Consider the following 20380-nt stretch of genomic DNA (forward strand, 5'->3'; position numbering starts at 1 on the left):
GGGATTTAGTGTTGGGGGAGGGGTGCACACAGACACAATCTATCTCCTCCAGTCTCCAGGAAGATGTCTGCACACCTGATTATAGGTAAGGATGGGGGAGGGGCATGCTGTGTATATATTGAACCTGATCAATGGAAATGATTGTCTCTCTCAGTTCCAGTATCGGTTCCGCTCCTCCATGTCTCATGTCCCCGGAATGGCAGCGCTGAGATCTCCTGCAGGGTGGAGGAGGGGACTAAGCCGAATATCAGTCTATCCATGATTGGAGGATCCCAGGAGAGATATTCTGCATCCGCCAATAACATTACAGCCACTGTGGGGTCCCCGGGGCCCTGGAACATCACCTGCACTGTGGAGAATGAGGTCAGTCGGTCGGAGGAGAGCAGAGCCGGGGTCACCTGTCCAGGTGAGGAGAGATCGGGGGATGGGCACAGAGCAGGTGGGAGGGGCCAGAAGCAGATAAACACAGAGCTCCGCCTACTGACTGAATAGAGAATATGAAATATATACAGTAATTATAGATTGATCTTACATGTTTTATTTTTAGTCCTGACCATAATAAAAATACATTATAACATTATTTACAATCATAGCGGCACATAAAATTCCTCTCCCTACAGTCCAAAGTTTTACATTTTTGTATGAATTTCCATTCCCATTCCAGTCTTTTGGAATGATTAGGGATCAGCTTCAGGTTCGGGTCAAACATGAGACTCCCCCAAATCCAGTCTTTGGGATGTTCAGTGAAGGACAGGAGAACAAAGTGGGCAGATTTCTCCACTTCTCCCCCCAAATCTCCGCCCGGCATTTAGCGGTGATATCACTAATGTCAGTAAATGACAGATCCCTGGCGGCTTCATTCTGTGTGTAACAATCCACCGAGGACTCCGAGTGACATCACTGACACAATGAGGTCATCACCCCTACATGGTCTATGACATCACTGACACAATGAGGTCATGACCACCACATGGTCTATGACATCACTGACACAATGAGGTCATCACCCCCACATGGTCTATGACATCACTGACACAATGAGGTCATGACCCCTACATGGTCTATGACATCACTGACACAATGAGGTCATCACCCCTACATGGTTTATGACATCACTGACACAATTAGGTCATGACCCCTACATGGTCTATGACATTGCTGACACAATTAGGTCATGACCCTCACATGGTCTATGACATTGCTGACACAATTAGGTCATGTCCCCTACATGGTCTATGACATTGCTGACAAGATAAAGTCATGACCCCTACATGGTCCATGACATCACTGACACGATGAGGTCATGACCCCTACATTGTCTATGACACCACTGACACAATGAGGTCATGACCCCTACATGGTCTATGACATCACTGACACAATGAGGTCATGACCCCTACATGGTCTATGACATCACTGACACAATTAGGTCATGACCCCTATATAGTCTATGACATCACTGACACAATGAGGTCATGATCTCTATATGGTCCATGACATCACCCAGGTTCCCTGATGCCATTGTTTACATTTAGCACCACACTAGAATAATAAATGGGAAGGAGACAAAGCAGTCTCTATTGTCCTCACGGTTTTACAGGTACCCCATCCCTTCATGGATGACACTGAAATATAATGAATCCCTAACAAAATGCAAACTAATGGCACTTTCAAGGCACCAAACCACAGATTACAATTCACATTTTTATTGCCACAAACATTAAAATAATTTTAAAGACAAAAAACATCCTTGACACATAAATATAAATGATATAGACATGTGCACTGCTGAAAAATTCATTTGTTTTAGTTTTTTTAAGGGGTCATTTTTTATGAACGCAATAAGGAAATTGGAAAATTCATGAGTTTGAAAATCTGAAAATAGAAAATAAAATCCAAAAATTCGAAAGAATAACTAACTAACTAATAATAACTAACTATTAAATTATAGGTATTGGAATTTCCTTTCAAATGTAGCTGTGAACGTAACAAATTTATCAGTTTATCCGAAATAACGAATGCGGTATCTAGATAAATGGAACAGAACAAATTAATAATAAATAATAACAATAATAATAATAACAAAAAAATATATTATTATTAATTCATTACATTACATTCATTTAGATATACGGCATTCATTATTTAGGATAATTTTGTATTTGTTACGTTCACTAACAGCCACATTTGAAAGGAAATTTCAATACCTATAATTTATTAGTTAGTAATAGTTAAGTTATTATTAATTGGTTATTATTTCAGATTTTCTCATTTTCAAATTTACGAATTTACAAACTTACGATTATTCAAATTTATGAATATTTGGAAAAATGTGTGTAGCACTGACCCCCGAAGGAGTTGCTGGTTTCATTGGGCTTACCGTTACCTTCTCGACCTCATGTGTGTCTAGGGGTTTCCTGAGGTAGATGGCCCAAAGAATAGTAGAAACTTACACTGGATCCTCTTTTTCGAGATATTTATTTGAAAAGTCAAGTGTGACGGAACCGATCCCACACTCCAATTGAGTGCTTCTGTCAGTATACCGCTTCCTAAGTCTGAATATAGATATCAGATATTCCAACCGCTCACAAGCAGAAAACAAGATGACACTTGCTTAGCTGCTCAACATGGACTGATTTATTAGAACCAAAATGACAAGTATTTATAATACAGTAGAAGACTAAAACCTAACCTAGTTAGCATGAGCTAATTATCTAATCATTGACCCAGACTAGTTGTCTGAGAGATAGGACTTTTCAGGGTAAGACTTTGTCTCCTAGCTCACCGATTGACTATTCAATACACATTACCATAAACATAAACACAGGGTTAATTAGCACAAACAACAATGTGTGGAATATTCTTACAAGCCAGACTAGACTCATTTACACAACAGACAGGTGGCTGGAGTTGATGAAATTAGCATCTAACAGTTTGTGTCCCAACAGTGTGATTCCATCTATTGCTAATATGGCAAATACATATCCAGAGTCTGTGTGTCTTGGGGGGACATGGATCTAAATCCAAGTAACACCACCTCAGGGGTCCCCAGGCATACAGCTCACAAAGAGCACCGTTCCCCCAAATGCCAGGGCCCATAATCGCAAGGCAAGAGGCTCGCATTCTGTCCCATCCAACAGCCTCTGTCCTGGCTAGGTCTGTCACAACAAGTAACACAGCTTCTCAATGAAGGGTAGAGGGTTAGGAAGGGAGTTCAGGTACTTTTTGGAACTGCAAAGAATAGGAAGTCTCTCACAATAGAAATCCAGAGAATTATTGTTTCACAACTGGATTGTCACAGCCACCTGATAGATCTCCTCTCACCAGGCCTAGCAGCCAATAGAGTGTTTAAGTAAAGCAAAAGTCTCTGCCACAGACTTGGATGTAGAACACTTGTGAAAAGTCTCTGCCACAGACTTGGATGTAAGTGAGGGACATAGGTAAATTTAGAGAACTATCACCAGTATGACACCCAGGTAACTGGTACTTTAAGAAGGAGAGGGTCACCTTGGCAGCCTCCATATTCCTATAGGAACATTGTGATAAGTCTCACTTTCCATGTCATTACTCTGACCAATCATATCCTGGAATTCTGTTTCCCCAGTCCCCCTCTCTGACATCATGGTGACCTCCTCCTGTCTCCTGGATGGGAGCGCAGAGGCCGAATGTTCGGTGAAAGGATCAGATCCGCATTATTCCTGGAGTTTGGATGGAAGATCCGTCTCCTCACACCGCCGGGTAACTCTTCTTCCTCTGGTCTCCGGAACCCTCCACTGTGATGTCACCAATCAGATCAATAATCTAAGTAGATCCATCAACATCTCCTGTCCAGGTGAGTGAGAGACCGAGACCTCTCTGGAGTTTATATATCCATCCTAACACTGACACAATACCGGCTCATTCACACCAGCAGACCAGATTATAACACCGCCAATGGTGTGTGATGGGAACAAAACCGGGCATTGCTCTGATTACAACACATTGTACTCTTTCATTTTCTTGTTACTTGACTGGTGTAGTGCTGAGATGTTCGGTGCTCAGCTAAATAACCATAACAAAACCACCCCATTAAAATAATAACTTAACCTACTAAATCTAATTAAACACATGACACATTCTGGATTAAATGGCCAACAAAGACCCCTTTAATGAATCCCAACAAGAACTGTATCACAAATAAATTTTATTAACTTATTTATATACAAATGTAGCGCTGGTATTTTTAATAGCAGTGCTATTATTTTAGTAAATTTAAGTTTGTCTGAAGCTGCAGTTTGCAAAAAATAAACAGATAGGGATATCAAAAACACTTAGTGGTAAAAGTGGATATCCTGGGGTAAATCTTGATAAAGGGTGCCAGCGTCCGTAATGAATGTATACAAGATGTAAAGATATAGGGGACTTATGGACTTTACAGGCACCAGTAGAAAACAAAATACTTCATTAATAAATTGTTTTTATACAAATGATATACAAAAATGCATTAAAAACCAGGAATATAAAAGTACATTTGTCAATGTGACCACCGGTAAGTGTTAGAAATGTAACAAGCTGAATGTATTGGGTACCCCTTTACTCAGAAACAGCCCGGTGGGAGTGGTCTACCTGCTGTGCATTCTGGGTGAGGGTACTTAAGGTACCGATGCCATTTTTCTGAGTTCATTTTTCCCAACCTCATGGCCCACCTGGCCTGGGGTGTGTGCTGCTTTGATCAATGCCTCTGGGGCTGGCTGGCCTGAGGCTTCACAACTGAAGAATAGACCCAGAGGCTCTGGGGCCTACTGATACAGAGATGATCCTGTGCTGTCTTGCCTGCAGAGAGAAGCCAAGCAACTGGAGGATCCAGGGGAGGACTTTTCTGAGGAGGACCAAGCAATAAGGCTGGTGCCTCATGGAGAAGCCTGGAGACTCAGTTGGAGGATGCATCCTGGGTTGCCTACCACACAGTATCGTGGGGTCAGATGAAAGAATCAGGTACTGTGGGGAAACTCTTTAATTCTGCAACCAGAAGCTTATTGTGCCTTCCTGTAGCAGAGGATTGCATAAAAAGATTGCTAAACTCATCAAGTCTGTGGCAGAGACTTTGAGCATCTCACCGGCTGCTAGGTCAGTGAGAGAGGCCTATCCGATGATTGCTAAATCCAGCTTGTGGGAATCGTTTGTCCTCTGGATCAAGGAAATACCTTTAGCCCGCAAAACTGCAAAGGTACCTGAATTCCCCTTATCCTCTACCCCTCTATTGTAAAAGGGTGTGTTTTTGTTAAATAAACACTCAGAAAAAGGACTAAGTGTCGGAGCTAATATTCTTTGATCTACAATGGGACCCCTAAGATGGACACAGTGAGGAGGTGAGGTAATGGTAAGCCCAACAAAAAAACAAAAAAACAGCAGCTCCTTTGGGGGTCAGTGCTACACAAATAAATATACACACACACACACATATATATATATATATACACCGTATTTATCGGGGTATAACACGCACTGGCGTATAACACGCACCCCAAGTTTAGGAGGGCATATTAAGGAAAAAAGTTTTAGGAGGGAAGTTTAAAGGAAAAAAAAAAAAAAACTTACATTTAAATGCCCGTCAATGCAGCCTTATCAGTGTGCATCTGCAGCCTTGTCCATCATTGCATCATTTGCAGCTTGCCCAGCGCTGTTTGCAGCCTTGCAGAGTGTCATTTGCAGCTTGCCAGTGTCATTTCCAGTTTGCCCAGCGCCGTTTGCAGCCTTGCCCATGTTTAAATATCCCATCGCCGAGACAGACCGAGCGAGCGCCGCCGAAAAAGACCGAGCCGTCTGCTCGGCTCCGCTCGTAGCCCCGCCTCCCTGCTGTTTATGGAGCGAGCGCTGAGACTGAGCCGACTCTACTGTATATTCGGCTTGGCTCGGCTCGCAGTCCCGCCCAGTCCTTGCGAACACCTTAGCCAGACCGCCTATCCCCCTTGGACTTACCTGTTAATTGCATACTATCTGAAATCTTTAAATAGAGACTCCCAATGCTCTAGACCACTGTCTCCCTTTGAGAAGCTATGTACCCAGTCAACCCCTCAAAGGCACCTAATAGCGCTCACTCACAACCTGCTATTTGACGAAGAGCGTCCCGGTTCCACTATCGCATGCAAACATTGGGAGGAAGATCTCTCCCTGTCAATAACTGACGAACAATGGAGCTCTGTTTTCCATACCATCCACAGAGGCTCCCTCAATGTTAGTACTCAGGAAAACGGCTATAAGATCCAATCGGGATGGTACCGCACTCCATCGCTCTTACACAAATTCGCTCCTGATACCACTGATACCTGCTGGAGGTGCCAGCAAGATAAAGGAATGCCAATACACATCTGGTGGTCCTGTGTCCCTCTACAGAGCTTTTGGAGAGAAGTATGTAGAATTACTACCCACGTTACCACTTATAACATAGAGCCCACCCCGTCCCAATGTCTTCTCCATCTATCACCCTTACCGAGACGAGTCTACCATGGCTCCCTAGCGATGCATATGCTTTTTTTTTTTTTGAAAAAGAAACGTTTATTGAGCATACAAAATACATAGGATAACAGTAACACATATGGGGTGCAACATGCACCAAATATACGGATAAAAAACAGCTGTTAACAATACCACAGGCTAAAAAAAACGAGGAGGGGGGGGTTCTTTGTTTACAGGTTGCACATTACATAAAAAGCAAGGGGCAATGCGGTGTGTTCAGAAATGGGGGGGAAAGAGGAACTCAGAGGTTGGGAGTCATATGCCGAGCCCTAGTACATCCTACGCAGAGTAATTCGCAGGGAGGAGCAGGAAGCCATTATTATGAGGGCGAAGAGCCCACCTACAACCACGGAGACAGCTAGACTCGCCGGGCCGAACCCGAGTAGGTGTAAGGAGGCGTACAGACCACAAACTACACTAGTCGGTACATGTATCTGAATCCCCCATCCATTTATCCCACAGCTTGGCAAACTTGCCCGGGCAGCCTCTATGCATATACAGCAGTTTTTTATAGGGGAGAGTGGCATTGACAGCCGACTTCCATTGTCGGGCGGTGGGGGGCGCTGAGCGCAACCAGGTGCGGGCTATCTGCAGTCTGGCCAGGTATAGGGTCTCCTGTAGGAAAACAGTCGGAATCCTTGCCTCCTCGGATACGAGGAGAATCCCCAGCAAACATTGGCGGGGGCATAGCGTCAGAGGGGAGCCCATTTGGTCGTGGAGGAAGTCAACAATTTGCTTCCAGTAAACCTGCAACTCAGGACAGGACCAAAGGAGATGGTAGAACGTGGCCTGGGAAACACCACATTTAGGACATGTTGGATCATAGCCAGGTCTAAACTTGGACAGCCGCCCAGGGGTCAGGTATGACCTATGTAGCATGTAAAGGTGTGTAAGTCTGTCAGAGAGTTTAGGGGAGACCAGCTTAGGGGCGTCAAGTGCAGTTTCCCAGTCCGCGTCCTCGATAACCCCCACGTCGGCCTCCCATCTAGCCTTAAGTCGGTAGGCGCGGGCGGTCGCCCCAGGCGTGAGCAGATTGATGTAAAAAAAAGAAATCAGTTTCTTAGGGTCATCACCTAGCACGGCTGTTGCTATCGGAAGTGTTTCGAGCCTGGGGATATGGGAGCCAAACTGAGAGCTAAGGGCATGGCGGAGTTGAAGATACCTAAAAAACATTCTATTAGGGAGGTTGAAGTCAGCTTTGAGGGCCTGGAAGGGTCTGACAGTGCCATTGGTAATAACCTGGGACAGAAAGATAACGCCCCCGGCCAGCCACACAGAGCGGTCGGGGATCGTAGAGAGCTCGGGAAGTAGGGGATTGTCCCAAAGGGGGGTGTGGGAGTGAAACCTAGGGGCCCCAGTAATGGACGCGGCCTGCTGCCAAATCAAACAATGGTGGGACAGCATGTCTCTCATCGGGACGGAAGGTCCCCCGGAGCCACGCATAAGGAGACGGAGTGGGTGTACGACCAGAGTGTAGTGTGGGGAGCATACCAGTGAGGCATAACGATCTCTGTCAATCTGATTAAAATAGTAGAAATGGGACAGTTGAGAGGCCAGATAATAATAGTACAGGTCTGGTATGGCGGTGCCGCCCAGGTGGGTAGGACATTTCAGAACACTCCATGAAAGCTTGTGTCGAGACGAACCCCAAACAAACGTGTTTAAGATGGCCTCCAAGGATTTGAAGGTTCTGAGAGGGATGCGTAGGGGAGCGTGCCAAAACACATAGAGCAGCTTGGGGAGGAGGATCATTTTGACCAAATTTACACGGCCCATCACCCCGAGGGGGAGACGGGACCAAGTCTGGGTTTTTTGCTTGAGCAGGGTGAATAAAGGTTCCACATTTAAAAGGGTGTAGTCAGTCAGCAATCGTGAACATTGCACTCCCAAATATTTCAACTGACCCGCCCTAACCAAGGGCATTGCCGCCTGATCAGCGGACGGGGCACCCAAGTCTAGAGGGAGGATCTGGGACTTGGACCAGTTAATACGTAGTCCAGAGTATTCCCCAAACTGCTCTATCAGTCGCAGGGCCGCTTGCAAAGAGGGACCCGAGTCTTCGAGGTATAATAACATATCGTCAGCGTATAAGCTGAGGGTTTCCGTCAAAAGGCCCGAACGCAGGCCCTTAATTTGCGGGTGAGCACGAATGGCAATGGCCAACGGCTCAACCGCGAGGGCATACAGGAGGGGGGATAACGGGCAACCCTGGCGAGTACCCCTAGACAGAGGAAAGGGATCCGAGATCCTGCCATTAACCTGGATCCGGGCAGTGGGAGCGCTATATAAAAGCTGAATCCACTTAATGAAGTTAGGGCCAAAGCCAAAATTAGTCAGGCATTCCCATAAATAGCTCCATTCAACGGAGTCAAACGCCTTCGCGGCATCTAGACTCACGACTACCCGGGAGCCGATGTTATCATGAGTGGCCTGCAGATTCATAAAGAGTCTGCGGAGATTAAAGGCAGTGTTTTTGTTAGGCATGAACCCCGTTTGATCTGGATGTATAAGGCTAAGGACAACTTTATTGAGTCGCAGGGCCAGAATTTTAGCCAGGATTTTTACGTCCAGCTGCAGGAGAGAAATCGGGCGGTACGACTCTGGGTAGCAGGGGTCCTTACCGGGCTTGGGTATAAGGACAACAAGGGCCTCTCCCATGGAGGCGGGAAGGGACATTGTATCAAACATATGGGTGTATAATGTGTGCAGTTCTGGGATTAGCGTGTCTTGAAAATGAGAATAAAATTCCAGGGGCAGCCCGTCCGAGCCAGGCGCCTTGGAGGATGGGAGGGAGGCAAGCGCCTCGGCAATACAGTCAGGGGAGATGGGGGCTTCCAGGAGGGATCGCTGCTCTGGGCTGATAGAGGGGAAATCAATGGAGTGAAGAAATTGGGTGAGGTCAGCGTGCGTGTGACGAGTTGTGGAGGTGTATAGGGTGGAGTAGAACATTCTAAACTCACGTAAAATCAGGTCAGGGTCAGAAATCAGGTCGTCGGCGGCGCCACGGAGCTGAACCACCACCGGGGGGCTGTGGTCCAGCCGGGCCATATAGGCTAGCAGTTTGCCCGCCCGCTCGCCGTGCTCAAACACACGCTGTCTACTAAAGAAAAGGCCCTGTTTCGCTTTCTCATAATGAAGGTGATCGGTCAGTCGGGACTGGAGGCGGAGCTGGGTGGCATGTTCCAGGGAAGGATCCAACACAAACAGTTGCTCAAGGGACTGCAGGCGCTCCTCAGCCTGTGTCAATGCCTGTCTAGAATTAGCCTTGTACCTGTTAATACGAGTGACCAGGAGCAGCCTAGCATGAAGCTTAAATGACTCCCATATTGACCCAGGGGACGCAGATCCCGAGTTTGAACGGAGGAAAAAAAACAGTTCCCTCTGTAAATCCTCCAGGCCTGGGATAACCGTAAGCCAGAAGGGGTTCAGTCTCCACACACGGGGGGGGACAGTCACAGGCAGCCTCAGCGTCAACCAGTATGGGGAGTGGTCCGACAGTACCCTGGCGTCAAAGCCGACCTCCAATAATTCGGGAAGCAGGGAGGGAGAGAGCAGGGCCATGTCTATGCGAGACATAGCGCGGCGGGAGGGAGTGAAGCAAGAAAAGGCCTGTGCAGTTGGATACTTATGTCTCCAGGAGTCTGTCATGGCCAATTCAGCTGCAAATCTACCAAACCTAGTGGTATGAGGGGGGGAAGATGTGCGGTCAGGTGCACCAAGTCGGTCGAGGCCGGGGTTGATGGTCATGTTGAAATCACCTATCCAGATTACCGGGACTGTAGGGAATTTGGTCATAAAAGTGAGACCCTCGTGCAGGGCCTGAAACTGGAAGGGCGGTGGTATGTAAAACGCCATAATAAGCATCGTCAGGCCGCTCACAGTGGCATGTAAAAATAGAAATCTACCGTGAGGGTCTGAGCATAGGTCATGTAACTGGAACTGCACAGTTTTAGCAATTAAAATGGCTACACCTCGGGAATGGGAAGTGTGAGGGGCGCTGTACATCCAGCCGACCCAAGGCTTTCTAAGCGCCCTTTGGGATTGGCCTGTAAGGTGAGTCTCGACGAGGATCGAGATGTCCACTTTCAGGCGTTTGAGGTGAGTAAGGACGGCTAATCTCTTGGGTTTAGCGCCAAGGCCCCTGACATTCCAGGTTGCAAATTTAAGCGCAGCCATGGAACATGTCGGCACAGATTAAACTACTGTAGGCCCCCGGCCCAGGAAGTTCGGGCATGCAGGGCGCCTGGGCAACCACTGGATCCTCCCTGGCTGGCATCAACAAATACAAGAACACATTTGCAGTAAAATTACAGCTGTAAATAACACAATATAAAACACATACAACCAGTAAAACAGTCATAACAATGCCTACTCTGGACCAGCGGGGCAAAACAAAAAAACTGTCACTCGCCGCAGCCGCGGTAGTGACTGCTGGCCAGGGAAACAAAACAAACATGGGCGCAATTATAACAAACTGCAGAGCAGACAGTGCAGCGGGTTGCAGGGGGTGTAATTTCCAGAGCAAGAGTCAGCAGGTCGTCTGAGAGACCAAATAAAAACATAGCATGTGGGGCAGACAGGGGAAAAAAGAAAAAAAAAGGGGGAAAGAAAAAAAAGGGGGGGGGGGGAAGGGGAGAGGGGGAACCCAGGCATGTGGAAGAATGGGCCAAAGAGGGGAGACAAGGAGTTCAAGCAGTACATGGTTACCTCCGTGTGCATCAGTAAAAATAAGGAGGGAAGGGAGAGAGGGGAGAGTAGAAAATGGAGCGAAACAAGGGCAAAGGTAGCACGTCCCAGAGCATGTCCCCCCTCACGATCTGCGCCATCATCACACCGGCGTTCACCATAAAGAAGGCGATGAAGGGTGCACCAAAACGGCCGTCGCCCAAGCAGCAATACACGGGAGGCTGGCAAAGGAGGGGAAGCAGGAACTGTAGGTCCAGGGCACAGAGGGAGTTCAGCGGCGGCCACCGCAGAGGGCAATCAGCACAGCGTTCTCCAATGCAGGGGGTGATAGCAGCAAAAATGGAGGCAGTCCATAAGGTCAAAGGAGAAAAAAGAGGGGGGGTATAGCAGAGGAAACAGGGGAGGGCAGGGGTCACTCACGGTAGCCAAGGTGGATAGGTAGGCACCACTCAGGGGCTGCAGTGGTCAGCTTTCAAGCAGGGCCTTGCGCCACATCCCGTTCCAACCACGACGAGGCCGCAGCAGGATCTTCAAAGAAATAGGTCTTGCCCTCGCGGGTCACCCGGAGTCGAGCTGGAAACAACATTGCATATGGCAGATGGCGAACTCGCAGCTGGCGCTTGACCTCCGTAAATTGCGCTCGTTTTCGTTGGACCTCCGCCGAGAAATCTGGGAACACTGCCACCGTAACATTGTCAACCGGGATATTTCCACGTTCGCGGGTGAGACGGAGCACCGTGTCCCGGTCTCTGTAGTTAAGTAGCTTGGCAATAAAAGTCCGTGGGGGTGCGCCGGCTGGAGGCGGACGAGCCGCCAGACGATGCGCTCGTTCGATCACGAACGTGGAGGAGAAGGATTCCCTGCCGAAGGTTTTAACGAGGAGGTTTTCCAGGTAAGTGGGAGGGTCGGAGCCCTCCGATCGTTCCGGGAGACCCACGAAACGAAGATTGCAACGTCGAAATCTATTTTCCATGTCGTCCTGCTTGTGAAGGACGACACTAAGCTGGTGCTGCAAACGTTCGACCGAATGTTGTAGAGGAGGAATGTCCGTCTCCACGTGTTCCACTCTTCGTTCGGCCTCGGACACCCTGTCCCTCAGCCTCTGCAGGTCATGCCGAATATGGGAGATATCCATCTTAACCTCCTCTATCTTGGTAGTGAGGGCGGTTTGGCAGGAGGAGACGGCCTCAAGGATCTTGGCGGTATCGTTTGCAGGAGACTCCTCCGCGGTAGAAGCGGGGCCGGCGCCATCTTGCTCCGTCGCGCCCTGGCCCTCGTGGCGGAACTTAGCCAGCTTGGCGGCCGCCTCGGAGGGTCTTTTAGTCGGCGACATGAGGCACAAAGTGAGCACAAGGTTCCCGGGCGTCTGTTCAGTAAATAGCAAAGAAAAATCCCCAAAGGATAAGGTAAAAGGATGAAGTCTCAGACGGAGCTCTCACTCAGCACGTCCTACACCATGAAGCTCCAGGCCACGCCCCCAGCGATGCATATGCTTAATTCGGCAAAACTTTGTATCCCTGTGCACTGGGGGACGCCCAGAATTCCCTCCATTAAGGAATGGTTTACCAGAATCAATAAAACAGCCGACATGGAAGAACTGATTCATATATCCAGGGATACCCCCTCGAAATTTAGTATGAAATGGGCCTGTTGGAAACACTTTCAGACCACCACGGACTACACAGATGCGTACCAGTGAAGACTCCAGATCCATAGATCTCAGACCTTTGATTTATAAGGTCTAGCATACACATAGGGTACTGACCCTGTGCCTACAGAAACCGGGAGCTGAATTGAATCTCAAGCGTTATATCAACCGATCTGCTCCGAGGGGGGTCACAGGTAAGGGGACCCTCTTGACCTCTTGACATGGTCCCTCCTTGTCACCCGCCCCCCCCTTTTTTTTTCTTCTTTCCCTCTCCCTTCCCCCCGGTCCTATTCCTCAGACTTATCCTTATAATATAACTCTCCAGATTAAATCCATGCGCACACCATTTTACCTTATCATCACAGGCGTCCAACAACACTTATCTTTCTTCATCTCAGGTGGAATTCCACCCGGGAATCCCCTGTTGCGATCCGCTAAGTTAGAAACTAAACAGGTCTCTCCGCCCACTCCATGACTACATGAGGGACGAATCCACATTCCAAATTTTTTGTTCATATACCCTCCCTCGAACCGACCTCTTCTTAGACCCAGGGGCAGTGCTACGTTGCGAACCATACCAGACCGACCTTTTTCCGACCCCCCTATCCTTTTTTTTTCTTTTTGCTCTCTGATTACTAAGTTGACAAGCACTTAACTGGATCACGGCACGAACCTATACGAATATGTGATAGTAAGAATGTTTATCTGCAATGTGCACTCTGTTTGCTCTGTAATTTTGCTGGTTTCATCTTTAACCTGTTTGTTGGAAATGTCTGTTCTTCTGTTTTTTTTGTGCTTTCTTTACAATAAAATTGTGTTTATAAAAAAATAAAAATAAAGATCTTGTACTGTAAAAAAAAAAAAGAAAAAAAGATTAATATATCAATACCTAAAAAACAGGGTGAATTTGGACAGAAAAGGGTCCTTGCAGCCAGTGTCCATGACAGGACTCCCCCTACCCTTTCTCCCCCTACAGGAGGTGGGGCGGACATATATACAACCTGAAACGTTGAGACTCCCATCGCCCAATCCGCTGTAGTATTTTATCACTCAAACCCCAGCATGAGGCCTCTGTTGCCGCCCCAATTCTGAAAGAATGGGACGCATAGTCACCAACTGATAACCCCCATTTCCAAGCACTTCTTGAAGATCACCACAAACTGATATTGTGACAACGGCAAACCAGTTTCATTAATCAACAAAGGACCACTACCAGGAGGCCGTAAAACCGACCACTCCCGTATAACCTTGACCGGGCATACTGCCAGGCCAGGCACACTCCCCAAAATTACCTTGATCCCTTTTCCCAACTGATCCGTTTTGGACTTGCGTACAGCATACATTGCATATATGCAGTTGCGGGGTGGGCAATGCCTCCAACACCTATGATTTGTTGTCAGCTTTGATAGCTTTCAGGCAGGATAGCTTGAGTGGTTTTGGACTTGCATCACCCCTACCTAGGAGGGAACCCTGGACACTGGCAACCAACCCTTCACCACTGACCACACCACAGAACAAGTCCTAATATAAAATACAATTTTGATGCAGAGGGACAGAGATAAAAAACCTAAACAGAGACCTAACATTCAGTAGAAGAGGTCATACACATACATAATGTGAGGAGGACACCAGAATGAGCTGTTTTATAATCTCACAATTTATAATTGTGAGACCTTCTATTTTTCCCCCAATAAATCTTCTGGCAGTTTTTTTATTGCTGTCTTACTCCATATTGGGAGGATTTCTATTCACTTCCTGTAGGAAATGAGGGGAAATCTCCCCAATGGGTAATAAGGAGGACACTAGCAAAGGAGAATTTTATTATGAAGTTTATAATTGTGAGACCTTTTATTTTCCCCCAATAAATCTACCAGGACATTAGTAGATGAAGATGTAGATGAAGCCCAATTCCAAATAAGACTTTTTATAAACTATTATAACAGAGATAAGAAGAGTTAGAACTTCTGACAGTTTTTTATTGCTGTTTTGTTCCATATTGGGAGGATTTCTATTCACTTCTTGTGTGGTCACCATGATAGGAAATGAGGGGAAATCTCCTCAATGGGTAATAAGGAGGACACCAACAAAGGAGAATTTTATTATGAAGATATATTTTTACAGTATTGCCAAAACCAATATTGATCAAGGTAAAGACAAACAAACTACAAGTATACTATACTCTCCTATAAAGTTCCGTGGTGGGGACAGGGAGCCAGTGGTAGAAACTATAAGGGTCGCTGCAGTCGCACTTGTGACTGGGCCCTGGTGTTCTGCTGCTGTGGAGGGGGTCCAAGACCCGGAATCTCTTCCTGCACCCCTGGCTGTCTGTTTAACATGCGGAGGGAGTGAAGAGCAGGAGGAATAGCTGATGTAGTTAAATAATTAGTTCTGGTTTAACAGTTTCTGGTATGCCCTTAAATGTGATATTATTCCTCGTGGAGCGATCCTCTAAATCAGCCACTATCACTTGGAGGAATCAGATTTCTTCAGTGTGATGGTCATAGGCATCCGCCATTTTGTTATAAACTGAGGTATGTTCTGTCAACACTTTTTCCAGGTCGGTCGAGCAGAATTACCTTTAGTGTATGCTCAGATGCTGGCTGGTCACTGGCAGGGAGGGCTGCTAGGCAGTCTGAGGGATTTCCTCAGGGTTTGTGTGTGTCTGGACATCCCAGTGCTGCTTCTTAAGCAGTGGTTCCTTAGCAGGGGAAAGTGCTGGGGGCAGTGCAGCCAGTTTAACTATATCTGAAGGTGATTGCTGGGGAGAGGTAGGCTCTGATGTGAGATTTTCCATGGGTTCTGAATTGTCTGCAGGTCCCTGCATGATACCTGTGTCCTATGAGGGATCACACCGGCGCCATCTTTGGATGATTGCATGGCTGGCTGTGGGAAATATTCGGTGAGGTGGCGCAGCTTGTGGAGGCTGAGGCATTTCCTCTTGGACATACCATTCAGTTGCTGAGGATGAGGGCTCCCCTCTGGTGCATCAGGGAGAGGGAGCTGCTGCTGGTAAGTCCTGGGAGCAGCTGTTTGTCCCGGAGCTGAGCAGAGCTGGGTGGTTAAGTAGCCATCTTGCTCCATGGCTGGCCACGCCCCCCAGGAAGGAGTAGATTTTTATTGGCTGATGGTCCCCTCCTGTAGAGATCAATCAAAGCCTAGGAATCCCGATCACATAATTGGCCCCTTTAGGGTCTTGCAATAAAAGTTTCTGCAGCAAAGATATTTCAGGAATTCTGTGACTTTTTATGACTGTAATGGATTGGGGTGGACGGGGTATTACAGGGGAAATCATATTTCATTATAGTACAATGTTACAGATCTCCCCATCTCTGTGTCTCTTAGTTCCGGTATCAGATCCAGTTCTGGATGTGAGGTGTCTCCAGAATGACAGCGCTGAGATCTCCTGCTGGGTGGAGAACGGGACTGACCCCTCCATCTACCTGACTGTGAGTGGAGGATTGGAGGTATATAATGTCACCAGCTCAGAGCGGACAGTCCGTGTCACTGTGCCTCCTGTGTCACCACCCCATTCCTGGAATATCAGATGTTCAGCAAAGAACAACATAAGTGAGAGATCCACCAATCAGACACAAGACCCTTGTCCAGGTGAGTGATGCGTGTCCTTTAATCAAAAAGTAAGGGGTGGTGTTGCGCTCCTTGTACAAGATTATATATTCTCCTATATGTGGAATTATCAGCTAGTGATTATAACTAGAGAGCATTCATCAATAGATTTAACAAAATAAAGTGCAAATGTGTAGATATCATATACAAAAATAATATCATAAATAAATAAATACATTAGAGAGGGACATAGATGTTCATCTTAAAATTCCTAATGTGCCATATCTTAAAAAATAAATATAAAATGTATATCCAACATGTGCAAAATTGCATAAAAATATATCAGTGAATAAGTGATATGTGATTTCAAAATTGTGCAAAATATATAATAAGTTAATAATTCATACAGTAACTTATTTCATCAAGGAGAGATCCGCAAAAAATTATATCTATATATATTTATATATATATATATATATATATATATATATATATATATATACAGAAAAAAATAGAAAAAAATATATAAATAAATGAATAGAAATCTTTAAGTAAACTGAGTGTATCAAGTCTCTTAGTGCAAATATTGGACGTATGTTTCTTGGTCCAGTGTGCAACAGTAGTACAGATGTGGAAGTGTTTCACAAGAACACTTTGTGCTGCTATCCTGACATTCAGTGATACTGTGCCTTTAAGTGATAAGATATGGGTGTTTAGTGTCACTGACACCTGTGGCTAAAATAAATGATTACCTTACTGCTGTAAGGTAAACAGCATGTAGTAAGATTTAAAGGAATGGATCCCTTCAGATCGGTCTTTTCCTAGGCGTTCCTATGGAATAAAGCCAGGGGGAGGGGGGGTCCTTTTCTTGTCTTTCCGCTGGGCGTCAGTAACTTGAATCACTCAGGTAGATGCTCAATGTGTTAGAGAAAAGATAAAGAGAGGCCTGTAATCTCTCTCCAACATCTCCAGTATTGTGCTGAAGGCCCTGTCATGTGATTGAGTCTCTCTCTCCACGCCCCCTGCGCCCCACGTGATTTCCTTCCCTTCCCTTTAGAAAGGTGGAGTGAAAAGAAAGAATGCACTAGACGTAGGGCCTGCATGATAGGGGTTAAAAGGGGCTTGTTAGGACCTAGTTAAGGGCACAGGATAGGTCAGTAGTTGTAGGGGGCAGGCTTTGAACGGGGAGGAGAATAAGTAATATTTTTACAGGAAGGGGAGGGCTTTGGTTAGCAAAAGAAAGTGAAGGAGCAACTTCCCACCCTCCCGCCCTGTATAAGGTGGTTTGGAACCGATTACGGACTCTGGGGGTCTTTCTAAGTAAGATGGGTTGATGGCGGGGTGCAAGGTCCTTTTTAGCAAAAGTATGTAGGCATAGGACACACCCCCTGTCACACCCCCTTAAAGGAGAATTATACAAAAAAATGATTAGTTAAACCCACAAGTGTTTTTTTTTTTTACCACTACTATTCCTTTATATTGGCTTTTGGAATTTACAAATGCAGCAATTCATTTGGATGAAAGGTTTATCTCTGGGAAACACTTTTTTAAATAATACATTTTATATACCATGATACAGATTAGACCAAAATGAGGGACAAATGAGGGGGGCAGAGGGACACTCCCTCCAAATCAGGGACAGTTGGGAGCTATGTATACTTCATTCATTTCTGCTTTTCTTTTTTTCTGCTTTTCTAATCTTCCAATAATGTGATTTCTCCTCCCCCAGTCCCCCTCTCTGACATCACTGTGACCTCCTCCTGTCTCCCGGATGGGAGCGCAGAGGCTGAATGTTCGGTGAAAGGATCAGATCTGCGTTATTCCTGGAGTTTGGATGGAAGATCCGTCTCCTCACACCGCCGGGTAACTCTTCCTCCTCCGGTCTCCGGAACCCTCCGCTGTGATGTCACCAATCAGATCAATAATCTAAGTAGATCCATCAACATCTTCTGTACAGGTGAGTGAGAGAAATGTCTCCAGGCTGAAATTACTACCAAAAGTTTTTACTGAGAGATAAAATACTCCAGACATAAAGATTACAAACCAGGAAGGACATAACATGACAGAATGATCAGCTTCCATCAGAGCCTTTCACCTTCCCATATAGATCACACCCAGAGGTGTATCATGGATGTGGCCACAGGGTTGGTTTCCCCAAGTGAAAAATTCTTAGATGGCACAGAGAAGCTGTCCAAGCTGACAGCCAATAATGGGCAGTGGAGGTATCCCTTGCCCCACAGCATGCCCATTGCATACATGAAGGTGCGGGGTGGGCAATGTCTCCAACACCTATGATTTGTTGTCAGCTTTGATAGCTTTCAGGCAGGATAGCTTGGATGGTTTTGGACTTGTGTCACCCCTACCTAGGAGGGAACCCTGGACACTGGCAACCAACCCTTCACCACTGACCACACCACAGAACAAGTCCTAATATAAAATACAGTTTTGATGCAGAGGGACAAAGATAAAAAACCTAAATAGAGACCCAACATTCAGTAGAAGAGGTCATACAAGTACATAATGTGAGGAGGACACCAGAATGAGCTGCTTCATAATCTCACAATTTATAATTGTGAGACCTTCTATTTTTCCCCCAATAAATCTTCTGGCAGTTTTTTTTATTTCTGTCTTACTCCATATTGGGAGGATTTCTATTCACTTCCTGTAGGAAATGAGGGGAAATCTCTCCAATGGGTAATAAGGAGGACACTAGCAAAGGAGAATTTTATTATGAAGTTATATTTTTACAGTATTGCCAAAACCAATATTGATCAAGGTAAAGACAAACTACAAAAACTACAAATATACTATACTCTCCTATCAAGTTCCGTGGTGGGGACAGGGAGCCAGTGGCAGGAACTATAAGGGTTGCAGCAGTCGCACTTGTGACTGGGCCCTGTCGTTCTGCTGCTGTGGGGGGTCCAAGACCCAGCATAGGAATAGCTGATGTAGGTAAGTAATTCCTTCTGGAGGTTTAACAGGTTCTGGTATGCCCTTAAGTTGTGATATTATTCCTTTTGGAGCGATCCTCTAAATCAGCCCTTATCACTGGGAGGAATCGGATTTCTTCAGTGCGATGGTCATAGGAATCCGACAATTTGTTATAAACTGAGCTATGTTCTGTCACCACTTTTTCCAGGTCGGTCGTGCATTCCTCTACCCAATCATTTATTTTTTGTAAGGTAGATATAGAGGAGTAGAGATGGACGAACTTCCGACGGGACGTTTCGCAAATGCGAACCGCGATCGCGTCCGAAAGTTCGCGAACCGCAAAGTTTGCGGCGGGCCCCATTGACTTCAATGGCAGGCGAACTTTAAAAACCTACAGGTCATATTTCCAGCCACAAAATAATTACTAGCTGTGAACACACAGTCCCACCATATGGTCAATGACATAACACATGAATATGAAGTGAATCTGGGATCAACAACTACAAGCATTCTTTTTTTTATATGTGACGTTTTGACAATTCAGGACTCAGGAGTGCATGAAGGCAATGGGGGTGAGGAAAGGTCAGGGTAGGCTATGAAGAGGGTGCAGGAGATGAGCACCGTGATATAGAGCACCAGCAATGAGATAGAGAGCACTGCCACCACACCAGCACCGTGATAGAGAGCACTGACACCAGCACCGAGATAGAGAGCAATGACACCAGCACCGTGATAGAGAGCACTGACACCAGCACCATGATAGACAGCACCGAGACCACACCAGCACCGTGATAGAGTGCACTGACACCAGCACCGTGATAGAGTGCACTGACACCAGCACCGTGATATAGAGCACTGACACCAGCACAGAGATAGAGAGCACTGACAACAGCACTGATACCACCAACTCGCTGCTGGGCCCCAAAAATATGACACCGCTCAACCTCTTCAAACAGGCGGGTACGGGCATATAGTACAGTGTGCTTGTCAATATCTAGGGGGAGGCCGAGATGCTGAGAGGGCTTCCCTTGCGGCCAAGTGCGGCACAACCCTGAA

At 46.4% G+C, this 20380-nt stretch overlaps 1 protein-coding gene across 1 annotated transcript in view; it reads left to right on the forward strand.

Annotated features, from left to right (window-relative positions):
- The window catches only part of LOC143995697 (uncharacterized), a 231617-nt gene that overhangs the window by 195450 nt on the left and 15787 nt on the right, over nt 1-20380 (forward strand). The window contains exon 4 of the mRNA XM_077490447.1: nt 16172-16435. Within this exon, the coding sequence (XP_077346573.1) occupies nt 16172-16435 (264 nt within the window). The remainder of the gene's footprint in view (nt 1-16171; nt 16436-20380) is intronic.

Source organism: Lithobates pipiens, unplaced genomic scaffold (genome assembly GCF_037356315.1).
Source record: "Lithobates pipiens isolate NorthernLeopardFrog02 unplaced genomic scaffold, aLitPip1_a1.2 Scaffold_180, whole genome shotgun sequence".
In the NCBI taxonomy this organism is placed as follows: Eukaryota; Metazoa; Chordata; class Amphibia; order Anura; family Ranidae; genus Lithobates; species Lithobates pipiens.